Source organism: Mustela lutreola, chromosome 8 (genome assembly GCF_030435805.1).
Source record: "Mustela lutreola isolate mMusLut2 chromosome 8, mMusLut2.pri, whole genome shotgun sequence".
NCBI lineage: Eukaryota > Metazoa > Chordata > Mammalia > Carnivora > Mustelidae > Mustela > Mustela lutreola.
The window spans coordinates 56,328,142-56,351,215 of NC_081297.1; the positions used below are offsets into that span (position 1 = coordinate 56,328,142).

General features: G+C 48.2%; 1 protein-coding gene across 1 annotated transcript in view; it reads right to left on the reverse strand.

Annotated features, from left to right (window-relative positions):
- Window positions 1–183: 183 nt before the first annotated feature.
- Window positions 184–23,074, reverse strand: part of KIF5A (kinesin family member 5A) — a 30,936-nt gene continuing 8,045 nt past the window's right edge. The window contains exons 2-29 of the mRNA XM_059184832.1: window positions 18,184–18,271; window positions 18,000–18,073; window positions 17,487–17,591; window positions 17,197–17,245; window positions 16,492–16,547; window positions 16,162–16,249; window positions 15,757–15,881; window positions 15,162–15,266; window positions 14,860–15,008; window positions 14,605–14,753; window positions 14,101–14,276; window positions 13,162–13,230; window positions 12,595–12,801; window positions 12,152–12,298; window positions 11,189–11,377; window positions 10,477–10,594; window positions 10,063–10,127; window positions 9,862–9,971; window positions 9,425–9,526; window positions 8,640–8,700; window positions 8,331–8,402; window positions 8,061–8,165; window positions 5,307–5,523; window positions 4,892–5,045; window positions 4,502–4,584; window positions 4,066–4,093; window positions 3,515–3,629; window positions 184–2,471 (exon numbers count right to left, since the gene is read on the reverse strand). Coding sequence (XP_059040815.1) covers window positions 3,551–3,629; window positions 4,066–4,093; window positions 4,502–4,584; window positions 4,892–5,045; window positions 5,307–5,523; window positions 8,061–8,165; window positions 8,331–8,402; window positions 8,640–8,700; window positions 9,425–9,526; window positions 9,862–9,971; window positions 10,063–10,127; window positions 10,477–10,594; window positions 11,189–11,377; window positions 12,152–12,298; window positions 12,595–12,801; window positions 13,162–13,230; window positions 14,101–14,276; window positions 14,605–14,753; window positions 14,860–15,008; window positions 15,162–15,266; window positions 15,757–15,881; window positions 16,162–16,249; window positions 16,492–16,547; window positions 17,197–17,245; window positions 17,487–17,591; window positions 18,000–18,073; window positions 18,184–18,271 — 2,970 coding nt within the window. The 3' untranslated portion in view covers window positions 184–2,471; window positions 3,515–3,550. The remainder of the gene's footprint in view (window positions 2,472–3,514; window positions 3,630–4,065; window positions 4,094–4,501; window positions 4,585–4,891; window positions 5,046–5,306; window positions 5,524–8,060; window positions 8,166–8,330; window positions 8,403–8,639; window positions 8,701–9,424; window positions 9,527–9,861; window positions 9,972–10,062; window positions 10,128–10,476; window positions 10,595–11,188; window positions 11,378–12,151; window positions 12,299–12,594; window positions 12,802–13,161; window positions 13,231–14,100; window positions 14,277–14,604; window positions 14,754–14,859; window positions 15,009–15,161; window positions 15,267–15,756; window positions 15,882–16,161; window positions 16,250–16,491; window positions 16,548–17,196; window positions 17,246–17,486; window positions 17,592–17,999; window positions 18,074–18,183; window positions 18,272–23,074) is intronic.

Sequence of the window (23,074 nt, forward strand, 5' to 3'; positions counted from 1 at the left end):
CTAATTTAATGAAGTATATCTATGTATAATGACATGAAAAGATCTCTAGAATAAATTGTCCAGTGGGGGGGGGGACAAATGTGTAAATATATAGAAGAACATCTGGAAGGGTATGTACCACAGTATCAAATGCAAGTAAGGGAGCAGGACTGGGGAGGGATAAAGATTGACAACACCACAGAGTCATCATTGCATTTATTTTATTTTCAAGGTATCTATGTACATCAAGTAAATACACACTGGGGTTTGTGCGGTTTGGTTTATCTTCCACGCTGGCATGCAACATTTTGGCAGATGTGAGTGGGCAGACCAGGTGCCCCTGGGAGTGACCCTGGCTCTCTGGAAAGGGATGCTGGGGTGGGGGGGGGATGTAGAGTGAAGTTTCTGGTGAAGGCCTTGTGTGTGTGTTCTTATTTATGTAAGTGAATTAGATTCCCCTTACATCTCTCTCCTCATCTGCCTGACACCTTCATGCTCTCTTATGTGTTTTAAAATAATCATTTGGTGGCAAGATTACCTAAAGCCCACTGGCTTCTCAGGAGCCCTGTTGGCAAATCTTAGCTCAAGTCTACAGGTGCACAGGCGTCTTCCTTCTTCTCCCATTGGGCCTTTCCCTCTCTGCTCTGATTAGGGGTTTGGGGCAGGGGAGCCAGGCTGAATCCCTTTCCCTCAGAGCTGTGGTTTGCAAACTACTGTACAGAGCTCTCGGATTCTGAACTCTTAGGACCATTCAAGAGCTCCTCCACTAATGAAGCATTTTTCCAGCAAATAAAGAAAATGTAAACTGCTCAGGTCTGCGTCACTTTGGGTTATTTTTTTCTATCAGGATTCTATATAAGATTTACTTTTAAAAAGGTCTGAATATCGCTGCCTTGGATTTACTCTACACCCTTCTGGTAGATTTTTTTCCCTGCATTTTTCCGTAATTGCTAAGAGGGGCCCAACAGGTAAAGGAAGAAGGAACTTTTTCCCTTGAAGGAGTCCCAGGCCAATACAGCCTGTATTTATAAGCTAGCACTCACCCTGAGCTTTCTTTCCTGCCTTCGAAGCTAGGTGATGGTTGCCCTGCTGCTGGGGGATGCTGTTCTTCCATCCTATGTAAGACTGGGTATGGGGACACCAGACTTTCTTGACTTGGACTTTCTTGATTTTGGCCTCCACGATCCATCCCTGTAGTTACCTAGAAAACCACCTTAGCACCATGTGGAAGGAAAGGATGTCTGAAACCAAAGTAACAGTCCTATCAATTACATGGGGGCAGTGCTGCGGGGGGAGAGAGCTTTCCTCTCACCACCTTCCCCCAGTCTGGAAACTCTGCTCTGCCCCTTTCTTTAAAGTGCACTTAAAACCAGATGGAGACATTATCAAAGGAATTCTGTCAAATAAAATTTGTTTTTTATGCGTCATGGGGAAAAGTCAGGCTCCAGCCTGAAACGAAGACATCTTGAGATAGATATTTTGCCAATGAACTGGAAGGTCCCAAACCAAAAGGTGGAGATGGGAAGAACATGCAGCCCAATATGGGACAGAAAAAGGAATCCAGCTCATCGCTGTGGCAAAAATACTTGGAATTTCCCAGCCTGTTCATCCCCGAACCCAAAGAAACAATCAGTTGACTACACTTGCCTACAACTATCACCCGGTAGATGAGCAGCCATTGACAGACCGTTGGGAAGGGTCTGCCTCCTCAAATTTTCAAAATATTTTAAAGCAACTCTGGGTTTTGTTCACGAGTTCTGGGGCAGAGACTATCAAAAGGAGTTTTGAGGAAAAATGGATATGGTCCCTGGAATAATCCATGTCCTTGGTCATTGGGGCGGGGGATCAGGGCACAGGAAGAGGAAGGCAAAAGGTAGACTTTGGAGGGTGGAGTTGCACACCCAGACTCCCTCGGTTCAGTTAAGGGATATATGAAGAAAATTCTATGCGTAATTTAGCAGTTCTTCCATGTTACCCTCCCCTGTGCTGTCTGTGAAAGAGGAGGGGGGAGGAGTCTATTTCTGTATCTTCTTATGATGCTAAGACATTCTTCTGCTTAAGGCTTTGTGTGCGTGTGTGCGTGTGTGCGTGTGCATGTGTGCACATGTGTGTGTGTGCATGCGTGTGAAGGATCACAGCCCTCTAGCTCCCATTTTTCCTTTTATCATCTCCATGACTAACACCACTCAGTGTGAGAGACGCATGTTTGAAAAAAGAAACATTCACCCTCCTCCCTATTGCCCCAAATGAGGAGAGTATACTATGCTTAGAAATTGCTAAATACATCATTAGATACTTAGAGAGTACGACAGAGAGAAGAGAGAGACATAGCAGCAGCTTTTGATATATAGATATAGAGTACAAAGGGATACAGAGTAAGAGAAGACATCAAACAGTACAGTTGAACAACGAGGGTTGGGAGGGAGTTGTTAGTGTCACAGACCACAGGTTTGCAGCATGCTGAGAGGAGAGGCCTCAGTCCCTCTTAGAAACTGGGGAAGAAAGAGAAAGAGCTTGTGAGGGACCACCTTCTCGTCCAGCCACTCAACAGGAACAGGGTGGCATTTGTACAAACTTTGGTTTACGGTCTTGTTCCTTTACTACCCAACAACCAGACACCACTCTCCGAGCGCCTGCTCCTCTACGCCAGCCCTTCCTCTTTCTTCTCCACCCCTCTTTCTTCGCTCTTCATACCTTTTTGCCTATGGGTGTCTGGCCTACCATCCCGGAAAGCCCCAGAGAGGGCCTGGCTTGGACGCAGCCCAGCAAGCGATGGGCCATATTCTCTCATTTCTGGGTCTCCAGAGATGCCAAGGGGACAATAAGACAGGCTCCTAGTGTCCAGCTCTGGGTCCTCAAGCAAGTGAGAAGCCTGGGGACACACAGACACCAGGAAGGCACCTGGCCTGCTGGAAGAGAGGACTTGGGGACAGAGGTGGGATAAGGAGTCTGAGAGGGGAAACACAGCTGTTTTCTGCCTCTGCCGAGCAAGGTGGCAGGGGGTGCTGAGACAAAAAGTCAGCGCTCCTGGGGCATTTCCTAATGCTTCTGGGTGACCTACACAGTTATGAGATGTATGGGACACAGGTACAGGAATGAAGACGACACCTCCTTTACTGGAAGCAAGTTGGTTAAGAAAATACCTTTCCATCCTAAATTATTTTAGGGTGGAGGCAGAGAGGGGGTTGAGCTGATCTTTCTCAAGATCTCCTAAAATCCCCTACATTCCCGAACCTGGGTGTGGCTCTAGACCCGCACGGCCTCTGCTCACCCTTTTTGATGTGTGGCAGTGACCCCTAGTGGCAGAAAGGCAGTACTGTGGCTACTGCTTTGGCCAAAAAGGAAGCATCAGCCGGGGAGGGGAGGTCAGTGTCCAGAGCCTGGGGGTCAGTAGAGACGTATCCCCCAGGCAGGGAAAGCAGGAGCTGAGGGACAACTATATAGTAAAAGTTTTGAGATGATGAGAGAAAGCAGGAGAAACACAGAGGCGGAGGGCAAGACAGGAGGCAACCGGAGGCTGGTCAGAGGAAGCTACCTGAAAGTGCAGGTTTGCGGCAGTCCATGAGGGAGATTAGCTGGCTGCCGTCTCTTGGTGGAGAGGGAAAAGCTTGGCCTGCTCCTCAGCCTCATAGCCGCATGGCAGGTCACTCCTAGAAGAACAGACCCAGCATGGTCAGCTTCATATAAAGGAAAACATTCCTGTCACTGTGTTCTCATAGCATCCCTATGAGACAACAAAAGGCAGGGACTACTTGAGGTTTACAGGAATACAAGGAAAACCGAAGGTGGAGAGATGGAGCCGACTCGCCCAAAGGAAGGAGAGAAAGCCAGGTCATCAGATGGTCATGCCATTCCCCCAGACCCCAAAACAGAGTGGGGAGAAGCCCCAGGTGGGATTGGAGATGTGCTCTCTGCACCAAGAGGCAGGGAATGAATAGATCCTGGGGACAAGGTGATGGAGAGGAAGGTTCTCATTCCCTCCTTTCCCTGCAGGCTCCAGAGAACCTCTAAGTAGGGCACAGGGAAAACTTAATCATTTCTTCGGGTCCCACCCAGAGAACTCAAGAGCAACAGCGACTGGTGTACCTGTTGTCATTGATATCTGTGGCATTTCCTGAAGGCATCATCATCGAGAACATAGGATTAGGAGAAGAAAAAAGAATATGGCATGTTAGAAGCCATCTCCCCAAACCCTCTCTCATCCTGACCAATTAGAGAAAAAGGCAAGACTTTGGAGTATAGCTGCCACCTGGGTCTGTGGCTCTTTATTTTCAAATACCCCAAGCTGCCTGCTCATTTTGTTTGAGAAAGTTCTCCCTGATCCCTTCTGAAGGAAAGGAAAAGGGGAAAGGGAGGGGAGGGTGGGGACAGGCACGGCAATAGGAGGAATCCACTTCTAAGGTCCAAGACCCTGAAGTGATGGGCTGTGTTCAAGCTGTAGGTACAGCGTCACTGACTTTTCTTCTACTTTCCAACTTGCCCTGGGGATCCCAAAGGCTGGTCACCCATCTTTTTCACTCACCGTTGTCCATGTTGGCCTTCTGGTAGGAAGCCAGGGGCCCGCCAGAAGATGGGGCCGCACCGCTGGTACAGGAGTTTGCAAAGCTGGATGGAGCAGAGGAGAGAGATGCTGCCCCTGGCACCCACCCTCGAGGACCCATAGGACCCAGAATCCCCAAGAGGAGGGAGCATACGCCCCTCCCATTCCCAGAGAACACAAGGCAACAAACAGGGCCACAGGCTGAGAGGGCAATGCCCACCTTCTAACTGTAGGTGTGAAGGTGAAAAAGGGTTCAAAATGAAGCTACTTAGGAAAGGAATTAAGTGTCAGCCAAAAATTAACCCAAACTATGCCCTGTGGAGAGCAGAGAGCCTTGGGTGGGGACTCCAGCCCGTGCCCGGGGCCACTCACTACATGTCCGAGGTGGAGCTGGGCGCAGCCTGCAGGTACAGATTCTGGTAGTTCTGGAAGAGGCTGTTGGTGTAACTGATGCACTCAGGGCTCCGGGTGCCACAGGGGTTGGTGGGTGAAGACGCTGGGTAGTGGCCAGGCCGGACGGGTTTGGCTGTGGTAAAGCAAGGAAAAGGACCGTGGGGACGCTGCTTCCTTGCAGTTACCCCAGTCCCGGAAGTCATGGAGCTGGAGCTGGACCAAGCTGCTCAGGACCTCACTCTCATTTTTATACACTTTTGGGAGGAGGGTAGTGGGGTGGTCCTCAGGGGGAGGTAGGCGAAAAAGCAATCATCTAGTTGCCTGACACTTAGGAATGTGCTGATCTCCCCCAGAGGTAATCCCAGCTCATCTATAGCCTCTTACCCCCACTCACCGATCTGAGCAGAGTGGCCCCGCTTGCCGGAGCTCTTGTACCGGACGGCCTCCTTGATGCGATCCACCTCCTGCTGGTACCGGCGCTTGTCCTTCATGGCGCCCTCCTTGGCCTCCTTCAGTGCACCCTCCAGGGCCTTAACTCTCTCAGCCGTAGCCCTAAGTCGTTTTTCCAATTTAGGAAGCTCACAACGCAGATCTGCATTGTCACGTACCAGCTGTGGGGTAAGCCCAAGGGAAGAGGCCAAGGCAAAGCCAGCGACCCAAGAGAGAGCCAGCAGTAGGGGTACGGGGGTGCAAGGCAGGGAGACAGAATAAAGAGAAATCAAGTCAGAGAAGATGGAGACCACGCTTTTTCCTCAAAAGATCTCGTTGCCTTTACCTAATTGCTCCTCTGGCCTGCTTTTTCCTCCTCCCGGAGCAAAGTGGTCAGGCATGAAAAAGTTACATCATTTTCTGAGCAGCAAAATGTGCCAGCTCCACCACAGCCCCAAACTCTTGTGACAGTGCCCTGTCCCAGTCTTTTCCTGGCCTCAATACCCACGCCTCCAGACCTCACAGCTTGCGCCAGGCCTACAGCCCCAAGGCGACCATGTGGGTGAGGCAGCCCTCACCCAGAGATGGCTTTGTCCGCATGCATAGGGCAGGCAGCAGGAGACGAAGCACTGAAGCACTGTCTGGAAGATGCGTATGGTTTTGAGTACTGGTTAGGTGCAGTGCAAAGCAGAAGCTGGAACGTGGGAGCCCCCGACTCACCCCCCCCCCCACCACCACCAGCACACATTCACACAGCGCCCCATAGGAAGGAAAGAAAATGTTTGAGGGCTCACAAACATTTGGGCTCATTACCTTTACATTCAAGGATTTCCCGGACTGTCCCTCCCCCATTTAATTTAAGCAACCACCTTGCAGCCAGAAAAGACTTCCTGGTCTTTTTTATAGGGTTCACACAATAACGGGGGGCCCTCCAGCCTGTGGGAGCCGGCTTTGAAAGATACCAGGTGAACTGGTAGAGCACATAACCCAGGAGAAAAGACAGAGCTTGGAAATAAGTCTGTGCCCCTTCCACTTTGGGCAACTTAAAGATTATAAACAATGGTTTGCTGTGACAAGAGTCCAGCTTAGTTAGGAATAGGGCTCAAGGCCTGGCTATTTAAGATTCTGTGTAAGTTTCTACATCTCCCTCATTTCCCTATCTAGTCTTGTGTCTGCTGAAGTAGGACATTGTGAGGAGTCCTCCATCATCGAGGTGAGTTGTTTTTGGTGTTTGTGACTTCGCACAGAGAGAAGCGGTGGCTTCAGTGAGGAAAAAGGAAACTAAGCCTGGAGGGTGTGATGCTACGTGCAATAGGCCAGGACAAACCCTGCAGGCTTCCACTTATAGGAGGTACTTTGAGGAGTCAGACTCATAGAGAACAAAAGAAGAATGGAGGTTGCCAGGGACTGGGAGGGAGGGGGAATGGGAGTTACTGCGTAGTGGGTATAGAGGTGCGGTTTTACAAGACGACAGGGGTGGGGAAGGACGGTGGGGGAGTCACACAAAAGTAGGAAAGCATTTAATACCACTGAACTTAAAGATCGTTCTGGTGGCAAATTTTATGTGTATTTTACCACACTAAAAATATTGGGGAAAAACAAGCAACATGACACACATTTGGACAGGGAAGGAAAGTGAACACAGAAAGGAGAAGAGGATGGCAGAACAGATTACAAATGTTTCTTCCCTGAACTTTCAACTTTTCCGGAATGTTGTTACATTGTTATACTGCTGTATGTATAATGAGCAAGAAGGGAAAGATGGTAGTGCAGCCCTACGCAGGCCCAAATAAAATAAATATACCCTGCAGATTATCACTGGGCCACAGTTCTGGGATTTTTCCCCTCCCACTATATATGTTTAAAAAGAAAAAGTACCAAGTATTTGTTAAATATGCTGGGCATTGCGCTGAGAAATTTAAGCTCCAGTTTAGTGAGAAGATGAGTCTAAATCAAATGTCCAGGTGGGATGGAAAGAAAGGGCATGAAGTATAGATCAGGGTTTATTTCATGTGTCAGTTAGAAGAGCCGGTTGACACATTGGGGCACCTGTCCTCAAGGCTCAGATATTCGGTGCTGGCGAGGGTGTTCCTGCCCTGTACTCACCAAACATTTCCTGTCCTGACTCTTTTGCACTGCCCCTTCCACTTCCCCACCCCATACCTTTGAAACCCAGTCAGCCACCTAAGGAGCCACAGCAGCAAGGAGGGGGACAGAGAGGCAGCAACTTAATACAATGGGTTCCAACCAGCCCCTGCGAGGGGCTGGTTGTGCCATCTGGAGGACACCTTTTTAAATTAATTACCCCGCCTGCCTGCCCCAGGCCTGGGCAGATGGAGTTCTCTCTATGACAGAAAGCCCCACTTCCCTGGCTTGTTCCTCGTCTCTGACCAGTACCCCTCGTCTGTAGTTACAGGCCCGTACTTCTGAAACATCTACCAGTTTCAATCTCTCCCTCCAAATCCAGAGGCCTGGGGCATTTTCCCCTTTGAACGGGGGCAGGTTGGTAGCTTTGAGAGGGGAGAACAGGGATGGAACAAAGACCAGGGCAAAAGTGGAACCAAAAATGGATAAGGAAGGGATCAGCAGGAAAAATAAAACCGAAAAGGAAGGAAAACATGCAAAAGTCCATTTTCCTAAATCCGAGGGACCTTGAAGGATTTGGGTCTCCCAGGCACCTGGCCTCAAGAGTTCTCTTCACCCTGTCCCCTACTCTTACCTGTTTGTGAACCTTTGTAAGCTGTTCCAGGTTGTTCTCAAGAAAGGAAATCTTCTGCTTTTGGGAGTGAATCCCCCCACTGTCCTCGGGCTCCATTTCTGCACTCTGATGAAAGACGGGGGTGGGGGGGGAGAGATGTGGCTGTCCCAAGGTCAGAAAGGTCTCACCCACACCCATCCAAGCCAGCTCCACTGGCAGCCACAGGGGTTGGAGAAAGCTGTGGGCAGGGGACAGTATGGGGGCTGGGAAGTTTCCACGGATGGAACTCACTTTCTTGACTCGAGTCGTGACGTCTTGAACGAACAGCTTGCGAAGGTTGTGGAGGGTCTGGAGTTCCCGGGCCTGGAAAGAATGATGACAGATTGGGGATAGCCAAATCCCAGGTTAGCCTCTTGGCTCCCAAATTATAGGAACCATCAGTCTATCTGGGCAGGTGAGTCACTGATCCTTTAGGAAAGGATATGTCCTGATTATGCCACAGACTGACTCTGTGTAAGGAAAGGGGTTATGGAGAAGTCAGGGAAAGAAATGAAGCCCCCACCTCACCCTGTTAACTTGGCCCAGAGGGAAACCACTCACAACTGTCTCCTCCAGACCCTTGAGGTCCTGCTTGGACTGTTCATGTCGCTCATACAGAAATCTGGGGCAAGAAGAAAACACAAGAGTCCCTCAGGACTTCCCGTCCTCCCTCTCTTCTCCCTCTCCACTCCCTTGATCCAGACTCTGTTGTAACTAATTATACAAGTTACCCATGTTTGCTGTGCAGAAATTAGAAAAGAAAAAGAAAGTATGATGAATTTCATAAAAAGCCCATAATTTGGGGCACCTGGGTGGCTCAGTGGGTTAAAGCCTCTGCCTTCGGCTCAGGTCATGATCCCAGGGTCCTGGGATCAAGCCCTGCATCGGGCTCTCTGCTCAGCAGGGAGCCTGCTTCCTACTCTCTCTCTGCCTGCCTCTCTGCCTACTTGTGATCTGTCTGTCAAATAAATAAATAAAAATCTTAAAAAAAAAAAAAAGCCCATAATTTGACTACGTACAGATCAAACCACCATTAACATTCTGATGTTTGTCTTTCTGCACTCACTTCTATGCAGGTATATCCCACAAAAATTGTATGTGATCGTACCATTCATACTGTTTTGCAGCCTGCTTTTCACCCTTAGAACATCACCCACATCTTTCCAGGCCAGGGCAGCTAATATTCAATAGAGGTAATCTCTGAACGTCTTTTTTGCTGGGGGGGGGGGGCTTCCCCACACCATCTGATGATTCTTCCGAGGCATTTGCCGGCCGGGGCCCACCGTTTCTCACGCGCATGGCACCCGGCTCTGCAGGTGTGAGTAGCGGGCTGGGCCAACACTCACGTCAGCTCCTGGAGCTTGCTGCTCTTCTCGTGTTCTTCATTCTTCAGCTTCTCGTAGTCGGCCTGGAGCTTCTCTAGCTCTAACTGCAGCTTCTGATTCAGGCTGCCGAGGGCAAGGAGGTGTGGGAGAGAACAAAAAGGTTATTAATGAGAGGGAAAGGGAAGACCAGCTCTGCAAACGTTTCCTTCTGGTACAAGTGGGTCTGGTTAGGACTGAGGGACGCTTCTACCTTCGGATTAGCAGAAGGAGATGCAGGCCTTGGCTTTCACAACATAAGAGCTCAAGGAAAAGAACTAGTCCTCACTGCTGTGCCTCTTGGAGTTCGGCTGCAAAGTTGTGGCATGGTTGTGGGGGGAAGTGGCCCATGGAAATGAATAAGCCAGACCCCGGGCCAAGAGGGAGCCTAGAGGCCAGAGCCGGCCGGGGGGGACTCTTACTCTTTGAGCTCATCAATGGTCTTCTGCTTCTCATTGATCTCGTCCCGGAGCCGGGCCAGCTGCCGGTGATGGGCCTCCCGGTGACTCTCCAGCTGCACCTCCAGGGCCTTCTGTGAAGACCCCCATCCCACGCTCAAAGCCAGACTCCCAGGCACCAGATGGGAGAGGGCCCCAGCTGCGCCCTGCCCCTTCCCCACTCACCTTCACATCATCTGCATCCTGGGTGTCCGGCTCCTTGTCCTTTAGGGCCACTTCATGCACAGTTTCTGAGGGAAAGACGGGAGAGCAGCTTACTTAGCACCCACCTCCTCTGGAAAGAACTCCACTTTGTGACCAGAGTTCCAGGCAGGACAGGGGACAGTGACCCAGTGTGGACCCCTGAGGATGTGCTGGGTTAGGACAGTGCAGTTTGATACGGCAGGGAAAGAGGTCCCTGGAGGGTTTATGGCTCGTGTACAATAAGCTATGGGCCCAAGCTTCCATGGTCTCAATCTCATGCGTGGGATGACCGTGCTGTTAGGAGGTGTATTTTGGTGTTCATGCCTTTTCCTCCCTGCCCCGCTCTGGGATCTCAGGTCCCAGGATGCGTGGTTTAGAGGTTGAAGAAGGCCTCACCCTGGGCCTGGAGCTTGGCCAGCTCATCGCTCAAGGAGTCATAGGACTCTTCCAGGTGCCGCTTCTTTAGCTCCACACTCTGCATATATTCTGTAAGTGAGCGGATCTTGGCCTCGTGCTAGTGGGGTGAGGGTTGGGGAGGGGAAGAAGAGGGATGGAGTCAAGGACACAGCTGGGCAACACTGACCTCTGCAGCTCTTCTCCCAGGGCCCCCCCTTATGCTGCACCGGCCTGTAGACAGTGGGCCATGGGCCATTTCTTTTTTCTTTTTTTTTTTTTTTAAAGATTTTATTTATTTATTTGTAAGAGAGAGAGTGAGAGCGAGCACAGGCAGACAGAGTGGAAGGCAGAGTCAGAGGGAGAAGCAGGCTCCCTGCGGAGCAAGGAGCCCGATGTGGGACTCGATCCCAGGATGCTGGGATCATGACCTGAGCCGAAAGCAGCTGCTCAACCAACTGAGCCACCCAGGCGTCCCGGGCCATTTCTTTAAAGCCCCTTCCTTGAGACCCCATCAGCTCAGAGGGTGGTACCCCCTCTGAACCTTCCCTTCCCCTGCCCGGCCCCTCTCTGGCTAGCCCAGGCCCTTCTGTTCTGGACTTTGGCTGACCCTAGGCCCTTGACATGAAGGGTGGCTACGGGGAGTCTTATCCCATAGCCGCAGAACCGTCCTCCTTCCCACAGCATGCAAAGGCTCTCAGTGCCCGGTGCTCACCTGGGAGATGAGGAGCTGGCAGGATGAGAGTTCCCGCCCAGTCACCTCCATCTTGCGGTGACATTCGACCTGCAGGTTCTCCAGCTGCCGGCAACGCTTGACCACTGACTTGACTTCCGACTTGATTTTGCTGATGTAGAGTCGGGCCACTGTGAACTCCTCCTCGATGGCTCCGCTGATCTCCACTGGCTGCGGGGTGGGAGAGGGCAGGAAGAGGTGCTTCTGGGCTGCAGGGAAGCCTTTTTCCATTCCCAGGGATCCGGCCCACCCCTGCGTATGCCCTCCCACATGGAGACTTGGGTGGCACCCGTATTTTCCAAACAACTTTCAGAGGCTATCACCTGACATGTCATACTAAATCCTTCTCCCTGCACTTAAAGATCCAGTTCTGACAGTCGCCCTCTTCCATCTTATAGAGCAAAGTGATTTGGAGTCGCACTGATCTGCTCGATGGGCACGGCCATGGACTTGCATATCTCATTCCCAGCTCTGGGCCTCACCCCTAACACCCGTTATCATATGTCCATCTCCAGGGCCTCTTTTTTAATTTTTTTAATTATTTTTTAAAGATTTCATTTATTTGACAGATACAGTGAAAGAGGGAACACAAGCAGGGGGAGTCAGAGAGGAAGAAGCGGACTTCCCATAAAGCAGGTAGCCTGATGTGGGGCTCGATCCCAGTATCCTGGGATCGTGACCTGAGCTGAAGGCAGACACCTAATGACTGAGCCACCCAGGCGCCCCTCCGTGGCCTCTTTATTCAGCACCCTCTAGAAGGTGTATTTACAGCAGAGTCTATGCAAAAGTCTATATGTTTTCCCGGGTCTAATTTAAAGGCGTGTTTCCTGCCTCTTTGGCCCACCTTCCTCAGTATCCCTGAGGGCCTGGTGCCCCGCTGCCTCTCCCACCAGTGCCCAGGGCAAGAATGACCAGAACAAGACTGCTGCCTCCAGTCCCACTCACCAGCTTAATCTCCCCGTTGCCCACGATGACACTGAACTCACTCAGGTCCTTCATCAGCCCGTTCAGCACCTCTGCAATTCGTTTCCGCTGGTGTCCACTGACCTCTTGTAGCCGCTGCAACTCAGACTCCAGAGCCAGCATGGTGGCCTGGGGACAGCCCCTCACGTCACCCCATGGCCATCTTCCCACTCCCCTCCCTAGCCCAGGCGGAGCCTCTGTCTCAGATGTGACCCCAAAGATGGCTACAGAGAGAACACAGGCCCTGCCAAAGGGTCTGGAAGAGATAGGGGTCAGGAGGGCGAAGGGTGGTGACAAGGCGGGAGAGGGTCCCCTTGCACACTGCACAGTGGGGCAAAGGCATGAGTGTGATGTGCCCCCCATATACAGAGGTCCTGGTGGTGTTCTGGAGGCTGGGGGCGCCTGGACCCCAGTCAACCACTCACCACCTTCTGAGACAGCTCATCCACCAGCAGCTGGTTCTGCTGGCTCTTCTCCTCCACCTCCTGGGACTTCTGGTCATAGTTCACGGCCAGCTCCTCCAGGGCCTGCAGCACCTCCTTCACCTCCTCCTTAGCAGCATCATTCTCCGACTGCAGGTGGCTCAGCTCCCGCTGGACCTTCTCATTGTCTCCTCGAGTGGACACCAGCAGCTGGGAGCAAGAGGCAAGGCACGTGAGGAGGTCTGCCACCAGTGACTGGCCCCCTGGTCAGGGGAAGCCAAGAGCACTGCCCCAGACGGGGCTTCTCTGCCCCCTAAGCCTGGAAGGCAGAGCTCAAGGAGAGGGGCCAGGGTCAAAGTGAGAGCAAGAGGGCTGTAGGCATCACAGAAGGAAGAAACACCCAAACTCCCAAACCTGTGTTTTACACACAGTCCCAGTTAAGTCCTGAGACTTGGATAGTTTGGGGGTGGGGGGTGACCAAGTTCTTCTTCTATCTGGTTGTAAAAGGTCTTTTATGCCTTTTGGGGAACACACTGCCCTCCTCTCATGTCTGGTCCTCCTTCCCATTACCTCTTCCTGGTCCAGCATCTGCTGCTTAAGCTTCTCTATGAGCTGACTCTGCTGGTTGATCTCATCATCCTGTTGGAGGCAAGGGGGAATGGTGGGGTGAAGGGAATCTGCTCTGTCTAGTCAGGACTTACGGGGGTGTGGGCAGAGGAAGGATCCTGACAAAGCTCCAGACAGTTCAGGCTTTGAGTTAGAAACCCCATATCCTATAAAGAAGTTTTTCCCTCAGTCTCTTGCCTCATTCCTGTCCTCACTTTCAAATTCCTTTCTCCCTAGAAGGTGGTATAACCTTGACAATACACCGCAAGAGCCTTTAGGTTAAAGCGCATATCCTCTAACCTAGAAATCCCACTTTAGTGCTCCACATTAATCAAATCACTCAAAAGCAAAAACACGTTACTAAAAACAGAGAAGACTAGAAGCCCTGTAATTAATAGTTCGATGCATTTCGATAAATGGACGGTTAGGTAGCCATTTAAAATAAAATACTTCTGTAAGGAATTGGTAACAAAGTGGGAAATTGTTCCTTATACGATGTGGAATGAAGGAATCAGATGCAAAATTACATATACAGTGTATCTCAATTCATGCTCTCTGTGTGGAGAAAAGCAGAATGCTAAAGGTACTATCTCTGAATGGTGGGATGATGGAGGACTTAAATTTTCTTCTGTATATTTTTAATCATCTTCTAAATTTCTTAATATAATTTTTATTAAGTTCAATTTTAATTCTGGGATAGTTAACACACAGTGTTATATTAGTTTAAGGTGAACGATGCAGTGATTCAATAGTTCTAAATGTTACTCAGGGCGACATTCCACATGTTCAATAACAAGCATATGTCCCTCTTAAAAATTTTAAAAAAAGAGGCAGTACAAGTAAATTCCTTCATCCCTCACTTCTCATGCCACTGGCTGCCCCCTGTGCCCTGGGCATCCTCACCTTGTCATCGAGCTGCTTATAGAGGCGGCGGATCTCCTCCTCATATTTCTGCCGCTCCTCAGGGGCGATGCGCACCACAATGGAAGAGTTGTCATTCACAGGCGTCTCCTCACAGAGCTCAGTTCCCAGGGCCGCATCGTCCCCAGCCAGGCGCTCCGTCTCAGGAACATTCTCTCCTGGCCAAGGGGCAGAACAAGGACAGGGATGGGAGAAGATCCTTCAGGACTCCTTCCTGCCTCCATCCTCAACACTGAGACCTCCGGGCAGGTCTCCATCTCTGTTGCCAAGTGCATGCACCGCCAACCTTTTCTGGGGGGTGGTGGGATAAGGGCTGCCATCAGCCCCCTCTCCCCTTCCCTCATCACCGCTGGACTGCACCCCTCCAGAGACGCAACCCTCCTTGGAGGTTGGCCTGCCCTGAAGCCCCACACCAGACAGGGCCCCTCTGGTCCCCTCAGCCTCCTCCTCCTGCCGCCTCTCACACCAGCTGGAACCCTCTCTAACCATTGCGCCACCGGCTGAGCTCAGCCTCTAGCTTGGCAATTGTCTCCTTCTGAGCCTTTGTCTTCTCCTTCTCCTTCTCATATTTCTTCTTCCACTGCTCAGCAGTCAGCTCCAGATTCACTGAGGCAGTGTTCTTAATGGTCTTTGCCCTGGGGGAGGAGAACAAGGAGCTTAGACCTCCATGAAGGCTGGTATGACACGAAGGGGTGAGAGAGCAACAGGGGCTGGTTCAGGAGTGGGGACCCTGCCACTGACCGCTGCCCGAACATCAGGGTGGACTTGGTCTCTGCGTCATTGTAGCTGGACGGTGAGCAGCAGATGAACATAGTCGTCCGGCAGTTTCCTCCCAGAGAGTCCTGGAGAATTCGTGTCATTTTGCTGTCGCGATATGGGACATAGCTTTTCTGGGGGAGGAGGGAGACCATGAATCAGAAAAATATTCAACAAGGAAATCAGAAAGGACAGTGATGCTGACAAGGGATCGCACACCCCATGGATCAAGCATGATGAGATGGCAGCAGTAGAAGAAGATGGGACAAGGCCTAAGGGACACTCACCGTGCCTTCAGCCAGCGCGGAGATCACATTCCCAAGGGCTGACAGTGACTTGTTGATGTTCTTTGCCTCATCAAGCACAGCCCCCTCTGCTCCGGTCTTGCTGACCTACCAGAGCATTAAGGAAGGAGCATGTCACGAGAGCTGCAGGGGAAGAGAGGGCTCTCACGGCCTCTTCTCCACTCAGGAGGATTCAGTCCAAGGACGGGAGGGGACAGGGGAAGAGAACAGACAAGGCCCTTCCTCTATTACCCTAACCCTCGTGCCAAAGCCACCCCTTCCTGCCCACGTATTGTACTACCCCATTTATAGGAAATGTCCAGAAAAGGCAAATCCACAGAAACAAAAAGTAGATTAGTGATTGCCAGGGGCTAGGGGAGAGGCGAATAGGGAATGACTGCTAACAGGTGATGAAAATGCTCTAGAATTAGTGGTGATGGGTGCACAACCTTCCAAGAATCCTAAAACCCATGGAGCTATATATTTCAAAATGGTGAAACTTTATGGTATGTGAATTATATCCTAAAGAAAAAGTTATTTTGATGAAACCAAGTCCCCAGACCTCCTCCCCTGCCCACCCCACCGCCAGGTCCCCAACCTTCTCACTCCCCGCCAGGTCCACAAGATACAGCTTCCCACTGAGCTTCTGCTCCGTCTCCATGTTCTCCTGCTTGATGTTGATGAGGAAGATGCTGTGGCTCCGAGAGCTGTGCTCGTTCATGTCTGCAGGGCCAAGGCAGAGGCAGTCCCTGTACCGATACCTGTGGAGCTGAAGCCCGAAGCCCCCAGTCTCACCTGACCGCTGGCCCACCCGGAGACAGAGGGCACCTGCTAGGACCAGCCCTGCCACTGCACCTCCCAGGCAGCTGGGTCGCACATCCAAGAGGGGCCCCTTCTTCTGGAGGACACAGTCCGTCCTTGCTCCCTTCCAGTCCCTCAGCCCCAGAGGACGCAGTGGAGTAGCAAACTCCCAGACTCAAGAGCCCCGTAGATCCCCACTCACTGGTGACAGCCACATGACGATTTGATTTCCCCTCATCAATCACATCTAAAATCTCCTCGGGACTGGACACAAAGCGTTCGGTACAACCCTGCAGGAGGCGAATGGACAGTGACCCACGAATGTTGATCTGCAGATTGTATTACCTGCATGCTGACCAGACGACCTTTCAAAACTGTCTTTTCCAAACCCTCAGACTTTCCCTAGCACTTGGCACATCTCACTTCTCCAAGACATCTGCCTTCCAACTTCCGGGTCTCTGGTCTACCCTCCTGCCATGCCCCCACTCTCAGGACAGTGACCCCCGCCCAGATGCCCCGTCCCCACTCTCACCTTGACAAATGGCACCCGATTCTTGTCCTCATGCACAGACAGATTTGTCTTGGTCACTGAATCAAGACAATGCAGGTTAAGCAAGGCCCGCAGTCCTTCCCCCAACCCTGTACCCTGCAGCCTGCTGAGACAGTAGTTTCTTCTGGATGAAAAAATGAAGGGGTGTCTGGGTGGCTCAGTCGGTTAAGAGTCCATCTCTTAATTTTGGCTCAGGTCATGATCTCACAGTCATGAGATTGAGCCCTGCGTCAGGCTCTCTGTGCTCAGTGAGAAGTCTGCTTGTCCCTCTCCCTCTGCTCCTCCCCCACTCCCACCACCACTCACGCTTGCTTGCTCTCTCAGATAAATAAATAAATAAATAAATAAATAAATAAATGCTAAAAAACAGAAATAAAAATAAAGGAGAAAGACTTCCCCGTGAAGTTTTAATTCCCTGCACACACTGAAAGCTTAGTTTCTTCTCTTCCAGGATTCTAGCTTCAAGGTTCCAGCTGGTCTCAGGCCATTTCTATATAGGCCTGGTTGTCCACACTCATCTTCTGACCCTTTTCACTTTTGGAAACTTTGGGGAATGGAGGTAAGGGACATGGGTATGAGTGTGTGTGTGTGTGTGTGTGTGTGTCCTCTGCACAAAAGCAATGTGATCTTTCTTTTCCTTGCCCTCCTCACACCCCCACCTGCCCAGTTGGGTTAAACACCACTCACCATCCAGAAGGTCGCGAATTTTGTCCAGGTAAATCTCAAAGTAAGAAACCTGGTCAGGGAGAAAGTGAAGAGGACCTATCTTAAATCTGACCCAAGGATCTCATGTGACTATGACCTGCTCAAATGGTAGGTGGAGGGGAGAAAGAGCAGATGAGAATATCTTAGCAGAGAAGAACTGAAGTAACCAGAGCAGAAAGTAAGTTGGGCTGCCCAGGTACTCAGCGGGTTCGAACTAGTTCTTCCCCTCCCAGGCCCTATTTGAGGATGCCCAGCTGTCATGCCGTGATCACCTTGATGTGGAACTCAAGGTTCTCATCCATGGAGTAGATGTGGTTGAAGATGTCTCGGGCAATTCGAGGAATGATTCCCATCAGCTGGGGGTCATGAAGCTTTCCCTGGGGAGGAAGGGTATTCCAGAATGAGGCTGAGACTCAGAAAGAATGAGACAACTCAAGAAGTATGCAGGTGAACCCAGAGGTCAGAGTGGGTAAGAAGACCATCTTGAGGTAGGAGGCAGTCACTGCCATGTCTACCTTTAACTCGAACAATGACAGACCTAAGTGGCCCTCTGGACTTTTATGGCAGCTGCTTTTCCAAATCAAAAGAAGAAAACTAGAGTAGTGGAAAGGATGGAAAACTGCAGCAGGCTGAGGGGATTTCACTACACTTCCACTATCATCCTGCCCCTCCACTCATCCTCCAGACCAAGCAAGCTTGATTCCTAGGTCTTGCCCTACCGAGATTCCTGGGCCTCCCATTAACACTCCCAGCTCCTCACCCCTCATGGAAGTCAGAACCCTCACCTCCATGGTATGTGTTTTCCCTGAGGATGTCTGTCCATAAGCAAAAATGGTGCCATTGTAGCCAGCAAGGACATCTGGAAGAGACAGCAGAGAAAGAGCACTGGTGGAAAGAAGTGGGGTAAGGAATGGCAAACCTGAAAACATACATTCTAAATATATATCTTACAAAGATAATACATGTTACCTTTGACAATCTGCATGGCACATGCATGATAAACTTGCTCCTGAGTCGTGTTTGGGGGGAACACACGGTCAAAGACATATGGCTTCCCCTAGAATGGGAATAAAACATGGCAGACATCGGCAGTCAGGATGTGAGGGAGAAGAAATACCACGGCTCCCTTCCATTAGCCTGAGAAGGTCCCTGTTTTTCAGCCATCTGTATCCACGGGTGGTTTTGGGGGGATGACCCGGACTAGAGAAAGAGGAGCAAAAGTTAGTGCTGACAGCAGGAGCTGTTCCCATGTGCTAGAGAGTGCCATTGAAAAGTGTCACAGCATGAGACTGTGTGAGGGAATCTCAGTCTTGGTGTGATGATTTAGCACTCCACCACTCCAGGCCCCTCCCTGGGAAACCTAACAGGTAAAGACAGTAGGTCCACAGGCCATGGAGAGTGAAAAAAAAAATTAATTAACATTAAAAATCTAGGGATGCCTGGGTGGCTCCGTTGGTTAAGTGTCAGCCTTCGGCTCAGATCAGGATCCCATCGTCCTGGGATCAAGCCCCACATCCAGTTCCTTGCTCAGTGGGGAGCCTGCTTCTCCCTCTGCCTGCCACCCCCCTCCCACCCCACAGCTCTTGGTCTCTGTTTCTGACAAATAAATAAATAAAATCTTTAAACACATTAAAAATCTACCTCTAGGTTTAAAAATATCATCCTCAATAGATCCAGATCCATATGTCCTGATAAGGAAGGATCTTCAAGCTGCAACTAAGTGACAGACGCCAAGTTAGGGACATATGTATAGTGTGTTGCCTATTACATAAATGAAATCCACACATAGCAAGCTGCTGAGCTGTTGTACAAACATTAGCACAAGTTCTCTCTCTGTGAAAGAAATATATGAAATCAGAATTGTGGGTTTCCTTTTAAGGAACCAACTTCAAATAAAGAGAAACTGAAACAAATCACAGACCGACAAGTACTTTGTTTCATTTAGGTGGTATGAATGCTGATACAGATACAGAATATTTACAACCTGGGGAGCCAAAAAATGTATTCACTCTCTAAGGATACTAAAGGGAAAATCTCTGGTAAGATTAAATGGGAGAGCACCTGGGTGGCTTAGTGGGTTAAGCCTCTGCCTTCGGCTCAGGTAATGATCCCAGAGTCCTGGGATCAATCAGGCTCTTTGCTCAGCAGGGAGCCTGCTTCCTCCTCTCTCTTTCTCTGCCTGCCTCTCTGCCTACTTGTGATCTCTCTCTGTCAAATAAATAAATAAAATCTTAAAAAAAAAAAAAAAGATTAAATGGGACTATGCTTGTTCTCCATCACAAGCGACGAATTTCTCAGTGGTGTTTTCCTGCCTTTCAGTATAAAGAACCTACTGACTTAGTTGTCAAATTGTTTTACTACAGAGCCCATCTTTATCCAGCTGAAATGTAAAACTCTAAGGTGATGGTCACCAGAGTTTGGGAGACATGTTTTAACTAATTAAGGAAAGTCATAAAACTTTTAATGGCCAGAACCAGAGACAGCGGCTCTAGGACTATTCACAATATTCCATCTATACATAGAATTTTTTTTCTAGATGAATTTTCTAGACAAAAATGTTAACAGTGGTTACTTTGAGGAGAGGCAAGTCTTTTATTTTTTCATTTTGTATCCTGGATTACATATATATATATATTTTTTTAATTTTTTAAATTTCGGGGGCACCTGGTTGGCTCAGTGGGTTAGACCTCTGCCTTCAGCTTGGGTCATGATCTCAGGGCCCTAGGATTGAACCCCATATCAGGATCTCTTCTCAGTGGGAAGCCTGCTTCCCCCACCTCTGCCTGCCTCTCTGCCTACTTGTGATCTCTCTCTCTCTCAAATAAATACATAAAATCTTTAAAAAAAAAAAAAAAAAAACCTCTTATTTAATTTTATTAGTAATCTCTACACCCAGTGTGGGGCTCAACCTCACAACCCTGAAATCAAGACTTGCATGCTCCTCTGACTGAGCCAGTCGGTGCGTCAGGATTTTTTATATCTTCAAACCATGTACAAGTGTTTTATTTTAAGATTTTATTTATTTATTTGACAGAGAGCGAGATCACAAGTAGCCAGAGAGGCAGGCAGAGAGTGAGAGAGGAGGAAGCAGGCTCCCTGCCGAGCAGAGAGCCCGATGTGGGGCTCGATCCCAGAACCCTGGGATCATGACCTGAGCCGAAGGCAGAGGCTTTAACCCACTGAGCCACCCAGGCGCCCCACAAGTGTTTTATTTTTAAAAGCTTTTACTTCTTAATGTCACAGAGAGTGGGACAGTAGTGTGTAATTTTGTTTCCTTTTTCTTCTTTGCATGAGGGAAAATTAATAAATATATCTTTTAATATTTAAAAGATTTGAAAAGTCTGGCATATGGGGGGAAAAAAATCTACCTGAAATATTTACCTGATCTCTCTTTGGTGAAAGCGTTTGAAGCCCCCAAACCAGAATCCTCAAAGAGAAATAGGTTGTGAAGATGCTGTCTACAATGAAGGGAGTACTGTAAACTTATCAAGCCCCTCTGGTGGACAATTCTATTAAATATTTAAATGTCCATACTGTTTGTACTCTATATCAGGGATTCCAGTGTTAGGAATTCATTTTACAACACTTACTTAAGCACTTAAATATTTATGTAGAAGAATGTTCAGTGTAGCACATTGTATTAAAGTAAAACTAGAAACAATTCAAACATCCATCAACAAGATGTTTGTTATGATACCTCCATATTCTATTCCCCTTAAAATGAGTGAGGTTGGTTTACATATATTGACATGTTCAAGCTCAAGTGAGTAAAAAAATAAAAACAGTGTATGTAATGTGATTATATATATTTTTTAAAGCACATGGACAGAATAGCCTTAAAAAAAAAGACATGGAAGACTTTCTGCAGACCTGCTAATGGTGATTATCACAGAAGGGCAGAATAACAGGCTTGCAACATTTTTTCTGTGATCTTTAAATGTTTTACAATGATAATATATTGCCTTTAAATTAAAATAGTAAAATATTATAGATGATGTTATAGAAAAATATGTAATCACATGACAAGGTATATACAAAATACTGTTAATAAAAAATAGTATGCAAAAAATAAATACATAAAATAGTATGCAGTGTAAAAAACAAGCACAAAGGGGCGCCTGGGTGGCTTAGTGGGTTAAAGCCTCTGCCTTCGGCTCAAGTCATGGTCTCAGGATCCTGGGATTGAGCTCCATATCAGGCTCTCTGCTCAGCGGGGAGCCTGCTTCCTCCTTTCTCTGTGCCTGCCTCTCTGCCTACTTGTGATCTCTGTCTGTCAAATAAATAAATAAATAAAACTTTAAAAAAAAAAAAACAAGTACAAAAAGTAAGTAAAAGATGATTCCATTTCTACAAAAAAATGTATATGTACATATGTACACCTTGCTTAGAAAAACAAGGTAAGGAGTATCTGGGTACCTCAGTTGGTTAATTGTCTGACTTCAGCTCAGGTCATGATCTCAGGGTCCTAAGATCAAGCGCCACCTCAAGCCTCCTGTGTCAGGTTCTGTGCTCAGCAAGGAGTCTGCTTGTCCCCTCTCCCTCATCCTCTGCCCCTCCCTCTGCTCAAGCTCTCTTTGTCTCTCTCTCAAATAAATAAAACCTTTAGCAAAAAAAAAAAAGAAACATGTTAATGGTAGTTACCCTTGGACAGTGGAATTTTAGGAGTTTCTCTCCTTTTTTTTAGATTGAAGACTTTTCTGAAATTAAGGGCACCTGACTGGTTTGGTTGGAAGAACATGTAACTCTTGATCTCCGGGTTATGAGTTTAAGCCCCACAATGGGTGCAGAGATTACTTAAATAAATAAACTAAAAAAACAAAAACAAAACAAACAAAAAACCACACACACACAAAACACTTCAGAAATGAAAATGTGTAATTTTTAAATAAGAAATTTTAAGTTTTTAAAAATTTTAAGTTTTTCATTCTTAGCATATAAAGAACTTTCATAAATTAGTAACAAAAAAGATAAACCTCAACAGAAAAAAAGTTGACAAGAGCTAGGTACTAACAACAGAAAAATAAACACAAATTCAAACTAAAACAGTAATGTTGTTTGTCACTTATCAAACTGAAAAACACAAACTTAATTGGAATACCCGATGTAGATAAGCATTCAAGAAAGTATAATTTCCTTGAAATAAGCACCTTCATCCTTTTCTACTAGGAGAGTAAATCCATACAACTTTTATGGGAGCAATTCATAATACATAATCAAAAGTCGTGAATTGCACATATCTGTTGATTCAGATGTTCTACTTCTAAGAATTTATACCATGAAAATATTTGTAGCAAATATTTAGTTACAAGAATGTTTATTATCACACTGTCTTATAATAAATTGAAAACAACTGAAAGGAATAATATTTAGAGGACAGATTAACATAAGGAATTGATTAAATAATGGCATGTGTATATTTTTATTCTTTATTGCCATTTAAAATTATGTCATAATAGAGGCACCTAGGTGGCTCAGTCAGTTACATGTCTGACTCCTGATTTCAGCTCAGGTCTCAATCTCAGGATTATGAGTTCAAGCCCCTCATTGGGCTCCAAGTAGGTATGGGGCCTACTTAAAGAAATAAAATAAGATAAAATAAAATAAAATGATGTCATGGGGAGCCTGGGTGGCTCAGTGGGTTAAAGCCTCTGCCTTTGGCTCAGGTCATGATCCCAGGGTCTTGGGATCGAGCCCCTCATCGGGCTCTCTACTCTGCAGGGAGCCTGCTTCCCCCTCTCTCTCTGCCTGCCTCTCTGCCTAGTTGTGTTTTCTCTCTGTCAAATAAATAAAATATTTTTTTAATGATGTCATAATAGAACATCAATAAATCTCAAAAGTGTGATAGTAAAAGAACTCAAAC